The sequence below is a fragment of the Cupressus sempervirens genome, chromosome 2 (assembly GCF_028749045.1).
Source record: "Cupressus sempervirens isolate cs-2001-9-10 chromosome 2, ASM2874904v1, whole genome shotgun sequence".
Lineage (NCBI taxonomy): Eukaryota > Viridiplantae > Streptophyta > Pinopsida > Cupressales > Cupressaceae > Cupressus > Cupressus sempervirens.
The window spans coordinates 393694586-393701359 of record NC_143119.1 but is presented as its reverse complement, the minus strand read 5'-3'; the positions used below and the strand labels follow the sequence as shown (position 1 = coordinate 393701359).

At 34.4% G+C, this 6774-nt stretch overlaps 1 protein-coding gene across 2 annotated transcripts; it reads right to left on the bottom strand.

Moving 5' to 3' along the window:
- Positions 1 to 803: 803 nt before the first annotated feature.
- Positions 804 to 6215, bottom strand: LOC149572791 (protein DETOXIFICATION 16-like). Of its 2 annotated transcripts, none has more exons than XM_089813864.1 (9): positions 5531 to 6215; positions 3655 to 4199; positions 3328 to 3414; positions 3141 to 3197; positions 2767 to 3005; positions 2520 to 2638; positions 1771 to 1857; positions 1298 to 1363; positions 804 to 1112 (listed from the first exon to the last, which is right to left on the bottom strand). In XM_089813864.1, the coding sequence occupies exons 1-9, from the start codon at positions 5828 to 5830 to the stop codon at positions 1107 to 1109; spliced, it is 1506 nt and encodes a 501-aa protein (XP_089669990.1). In that variant the 5' UTR covers positions 5831 to 6215; the 3' UTR covers positions 804 to 1106. The 2 variants fall into 2 exon arrangements, with proteins under 2 accessions (XP_089669990.1, XP_089669991.1); XM_089813865.1 differs by having other exon boundaries at positions 1774 to 1857; positions 5531 to 6153.
- Between the last annotated feature and the right edge of the window lie 559 nt (positions 6216 to 6774).

Below are 6774 nucleotides of genomic sequence, written 5' to 3'. Positions count from 1 at the left end.
GGCTTGTAAGTCACATGTGGAAGATGATTATTCGAATTTACACCAAATTTGGAATTACCTTTTTTTTTAAACATGTAAGTATACTTCTTTTCTTAACTACTGAACCTAAACTAGAAGACATCAAAGAAATTCTACACAATATATTCCTTTTTTTAAAACATTTTTCTTTGTAAAAACTATCCTGTTAAATGCAATCTAAAATTGATAATAAAAGTACATTGTTCTTCTTCTTTTTGGGTTTAAATCAAGATATGTATCTGAAATGCAAAGATAGTAGGAGAGGTCTAATCCTAATTTGATCAAACTAGTGATACATTGCACTAGCAACACATGCAAACTCTATGACAAAATGTTTTACAATTAGTCCACATCTTTGTCAATGTTGTATGCATCTGTGAAATCATTGACTATCCTATACTAGTTTAACAAAACAATCCTGCTAACATTCGACAGGAACTTCTGCACTGTGGCCTTGTTTGTATTGATCAAAATTGAGAGGACAGAACTAGGGGGCTCTGCCTCATCCCTGAAGGAATTTGAAGTACACCTTAAGTGCCCAAACACGCAAATTTTTTGCTAAAGGACACCGAATTGAGGCATCTATTATGTCTGATTTTGGTAATTAAAAGATCATCTTAGTAATGGGAAATCAAATCATGCTAGTGACTTGAGTGTAGCATCTTTCATGTGAATACTTATCCTGATTAGAGAAATCCAGAACACTGTGCATGTTCCCAAACATATCTAACAGGTTTGGTTTTTTAAAGAAAAATAATGATGCACAACACCACAATAGAGAAGGATTGGGTTCTTGTCAACATGGATTTGAATTTGATCAAAATTGAAGAAGTGAATTGACAATGTTTACACTTCTATTCACCTGCAAGTTGCAAGTGACCTCTCTCCAAAAATGATGCCTCTTTTTCCAGCTCTATCAAGCATATTAAATAAATTATGGAAAATGTATCACTTAATAATGACATTGCTATTACAGCTGATATAGCTCAACACAGTTTAGAGCTCAAGGTTGCCAAAAATCAATCTCGTGTCTTCAAGAGTTTGAAAATTGACCACAAAGCTTGTTAGCAGCAAGGTCCATAGCTTTTCTAATCCTGTTTGATGACAAACATTCAGGACAATAAGTTACGGTATTCTATGACAATGTAGCAATTGATTTTGATCACCTTAGAAACATCAGCATTTTTCTTTAGATGCCTTTTTCCATATTTTGTAACCACAAAATTTTTTATTCTTAAAAGTTGGCCTTCCCTTAAAAGCAGAATGAAAAAGCACATACCTTTATTATGTCATCAGTAACCTCGGGTAACGCTGATGTATATACTCTCTCTCTTGCATTTCTTGCCTGGCCATAAGATAACCAAAATTCATGTGAGTAAACAATATCCATCTAGATTCAAAGGAAGTATTCCTTTTCATGACCAAATCAAAAGGATATGAAGAAGAGGTGGATTTAGTATCTGAGAGAAAACAAATTTATTGGCCCAGATACTGTGTGCATCTGGACATAAAAATTCCACTAATGCACCTTATGTTCATCAGGTCAAATCATTTAAGTGATTGAATCAAGTGGACAAAATTCTACCCCAAAATAAATGTGAAATATTTTATGAAATATTCATACTTGTGTCATGCATAATTTAGATTCAAATAGTACCATCTGGTTCCTATACACCATCATTGCTCCAAACAAATGGTTTCTCAGATATACCAACATGAGAAAGAATGGATAGATTCATTGGAGCTACTTACTTGTTGTTCCCAGTCTGTACACGATGTTACCAGGAATAGTAAAATTGCTTGTGCACAAAGGCCACACATAATCCCAAGCCATAGTCCCTGAAATATGCATAGAAAGTGGTATGAGCAATAAATTAAAATATTAAAAAGTCAAATTCTATTCCTTTGTTAGTAAACAGCAAACACCATCATTCCCCCTGCAGCCTTTACAATGCCTTGTGCTTTCTGAAGTTTTGGTAAGAGGAAAGTTGAAACTATGAAGGAAACATTTGAACAAGTCTCTTCCATATTTATTACTTTGGAAATTGCTTTATGGTTTTATGTTTTCCATGTTAAAATACAGTCAAGTCAAGCTTGTGATGGAAAATAGTTTTCATCTACCTAGCAATGAAGTCTAGCCAATGAGATATAATATGAGTTTACATACCTACAACTGGTTAATTCCTAGAAATGTATTATTAACCATTTCTACTTGTTACCATCTACTTTTGAATGAACAGACTGCCATTCTCACTTTTATGCATGATTGCTTCATAGCATGCCAATTGAACAGGAAAAGTAATTTATTTTCTCAGACTACCAATGGGAATGGATTAGGCAATTGAACATCAGATCTAGAATTTACTTTTTCGGAAGACACGGTTTTTTTTCATTTATCTGTCAAAAATATTATTCCGAAAGATTTATATGTACCACTTAAGCATTGAAAACATAAATTTCAGAGCTCTGTAAATCAAGTAAATGGGAAAAGTGTAACTGACCCTTCCACCAGCATGATGCACAAAGGCCAGAAAAACAGCAATAGGCATGCCAACCATGTAATACGCCCCAAGATTAACACAAGCACCTAATTTTTGCCAGCCACATCCTCTAGCAATGCCTGAAATGTCATTAAAAAAAACCATTACTTCAACAGAATTTTCTTGAGCGTTTATTTTAATTTATGCTACCGTGACTTCAGATAAAATGTGATTGCTCCAATTGTGATTATAAAAGGTAAATCTGAACCTGAAAGAGTTCCTTGGATTGCATCCAAAATTGAGGAGGCCGCTAGCAGTGGAACCATGCGTGCAACATAATCAATGACTTCCTTTTCATTGCTAAAAGCATAGCCCCAAACATGTCGTATAGAGAATAAAAGAGATCCTACTATGACTGCCTCCACAATTGTCATAAAGAACACTACATACATTGCTAAGTGGGCAGCATGTGAGTGTCCAGCTCCTAATTCATTTGAAACTCGCGTACTGCCATGCAAACATTATGAAAAAAATTATTGAAACTGACTTGGATTAAATCTTGATGATCTAATAACTTTCTTTCCCTTGAATATAAACAACAGAATTTTGGAGTTTTACAAGTTGACGATGAAATGTACTAACCTTACAGCAGCACTTAAACCAAAGGGTACCATATATGCTAGAGAAACAGTGTTAAGGCTGCAAAATATAAAAGTTAGCTCAGATAAAAACAAAGTAGATGCAATAAAGTGCCCTCATTCAGATTCATTCATGATTAGAACTCCGATATCAAACTTCGAATTGAAACTCTAACATTATAGATACATACCAGATTGAAAGAACTGATGTTTCAAGTTTCGGATTGGGCAACAGACCTGAGAAGAGAATAAGCATTTCAAAGGACCAATATTCCAAGCTGTGACAGCCATAAAATAATGAACTGACAAAATAAGTTTAATGAACATTCTGGTATAATCTACCATTCATTATTAAGGAGAAAATTTATCTGCTCTATTTGCCACATTGTTCCTCACATGCTATAAAATTTGAATATGTGGAAGGCTTAAAAGGAAGTATATTAAGCCCCAAAATGCTATGAAGTAGTACATATATAACTTGGACAAAATCTTGCAGCTGTGAGATTAAAGTAGTATACCAAATCATCAGTGAAGAGGGAATGGCAAGCTTAAGAAAATATTGAATATCGTCCAACGCCTCCCTTGTAAAGGATATCCACGTCCTCTTGCATGCAGGTGAGAGTTTAATATATAGCAAAAGAAGTGCCACATTGAGCCAGTTAGAAATGCTGCATGCCAAGGCAGCCCCATTACTACCTAATCCAGTTTTAAATACCAGAGCCCAGCAGATGGGAACATGGAAACAAAGAGTAATTGCAGAGCATAGCATCATGGGAAAGACAATGCTTTGCGTCTGGAGAAATTTTACAAGGGGTTGAAGAACCGCATAAGCAAACAGACTGGGAATCATCCATCTGACAAATTTTCCAGCTTCAAAAGATATTAAAGGGTCCTGCCCAACTGCAATTAGAATGTTGCCTATATAGGCCCAAACCACAGCAACCGGTATGCTCACACAGAAAAGAGCAAAAATTGCTCTCTGCACTTGGATCCCAAGAAGATGGTATTGCTTTGCCCCATATGCCTGTCCGCACAGTGTTTCCAATGCACTTCCCATCCCCATCTGCACAAAATGAAAATAAGAACAGTTGGCTTTCTATGCAACATATACATTCTAGCATTATTTTACATTATTTACAATGATGAAAGTAGAACACAAACCTCCAAATCGTTTATTTATGGACACAAGTACGCATTTAAAAGATCAAATTTGATTTTTGTTTAGTTAGGGTTACATCTCAAGTTCAAATGCTAATAAGAACAAAATTAGTCATGATATTTGAATTTGTTTATTGAACAACTTTTGTATATCTAAATTTGTCTTTGTTTTCTATTATTTTTGCTTTTTAATCTCAGAGTGTATATATACTACTGCTACCATACAAATTTATTGAACTTCTCTTATTCTATATTACTGAACAATCTTAATAAAAATATTGATCTAACAAATTATTCAACAGATTTAAATTATAAATTTCTACAAAGATGTAGGGAAAACAATCGAATGGACTGTATCTTTAGCACCTGGGTGCAGCCTGACTACAAGAACATCAAAACCCTGCCTTATTATTTGACTCTCTATTTACTATTTAGGCTCTTGTTGGATTCTTTGTAAGTACATTAGTTTCAAGTTCAACAGTACATCATTATCGAAATGATATCCTGGGGATCAGTTGCCAATTCAATATTGAGTTACTTGCAATAACCCAACTCTCATAAGTGATGATTTCTTTCACACATCTAACTGGGACTCTGAATTACTCAGTTTGCAATCATAGCACCAATTATCACCTAAAAGTAAGACTCAAATCCAGTAACCTACTATCTGAGCGGATAGCTTAAACATCACAGACTAAGGCTTGATTCCTAGACTAAAAGTGTTAAATAGTCAAAATCGACTTACTTTTTCCAGATGTTTAAGGATAGCTGACTTACCCAACAACCTTATGTAATAACCCAGTAACCCACTCTTCTCATGAAATACTAATTATGTTAGCTATCTCTTCAGCAGTGCATCGTTATGAATTATCTACTGAATTGCAAGACCAAGATATTTATCAAACATGGGTTGCAGGGGATGGTTTAACTATGAAACGGAGCAGTTTGATGTCTTGTGATTCTACCATCTACAATGGTCGTTTGCTAGTTCAAGGCCTACGTAAGAATGTACATTGGGACTCTGTGCAACTCAGTGCAACTAAGCAGTTAAGGACACTAGTCACCCTGGACTGAAAAGTGTCCATATTATGACATAATGCTTTAATATTTCAAGCCCTCTAAAACTGAAGCTTTTTCCCTTTCTGAAAATCTAACAAGGAAAAGAATCTGAGAAAACTATTCAAATTATAAATATGTAGGTGAAAAAAAAGCAAATTGAGGCTTTTGTTACTCTACCAGCAGAGTGAAGCCAGAGACGTTTGCAAAGGAAGTAGCAATGGATGCACTAGAGAGGGCAAGCTCCCCCAAATGCCCCACCATCATAACAGATATCATCTGCAAGCTATACTGTAACAAATTCACAGACACCATGGGCCCTGCAATCCAGCATTGTTTCTTCACTTCCTCCAACACTACAGCTTGGCTGCACTTCACTTCATCCCCAAATTCAACCGAGGCTTCCTTGGCAATAAGTGGGTTTAATAAATCATTTTCGTGAACACGGCTATGAATTGAATGAGAATCACAAGTCTCCATTGTTGATCAAATGGAAGGATTGCCTTCAACCGACTTCTAAGGTGGACTGTATGCTTAACCATATGAAGATTGAGTCGCCTGTCGGAAGAAGCGAGACGAAGAGGGATAAAAAACGGTGAGCTTCAACGTATAGAGATCTTAAATTATATATTGCTTGGGGACTACACAATATAACCTTGAAATTCCATAATTGACACCTGTGGGGTACAATACAGGTTATAGATCATAAAGAAAGACGCGCGTGCACTTAATGCCGCAGTTTCAAACATGAAATAAGAACATGGTTTTAACGAGAGTTTAGGTTGGATACGTCTTGTGTAGGTGTTTCCTCTACTTGGTGCAGGTGTTTTATTTGTCTATGCTCGCTGTTCCTCTATAAAATAATAATAATAATGCGATACTGTTTTCTTTCTGTAGTGGATCAAATTCACAAATAATTGAGAGACAATTGGCACGTGTCTTTGCAACTACGAGTCATATTGATTGATATTGACAGCAAGCCTGGAATTTGATGGTCGTAATCCCCGTTTTTCATTTTTGAATCTTATATGAGGAGTTAAAAAATTATAATACCGTATGAATTAATAGGCTAAATGTTTAGAAAAGACAAGTAAATTTATTACTAAACCATGTTATAGGCAACTTAGTATTTTATTTAGTATACATATATATTAGTTTATGTTTATATGTTTATCTTTTTCTATATTTAGAAATGTTTCTATTTTGCATTTTGATGAGTGTGTATTTTATATTAATTTAGAAACTTGTTGAAATCAAATATAATGAATTTTAAAAACTTGTTTTTTATATAATTATATTAATTTAAAAACATGTTAGAGTATATGAATTTAGAAACTTGCTTAAGACTTTTGTATAGATTACTAATTTATAATTATAAATTATTCACAAAATTTTTTGCATATATTACTAATTAATATTTATTA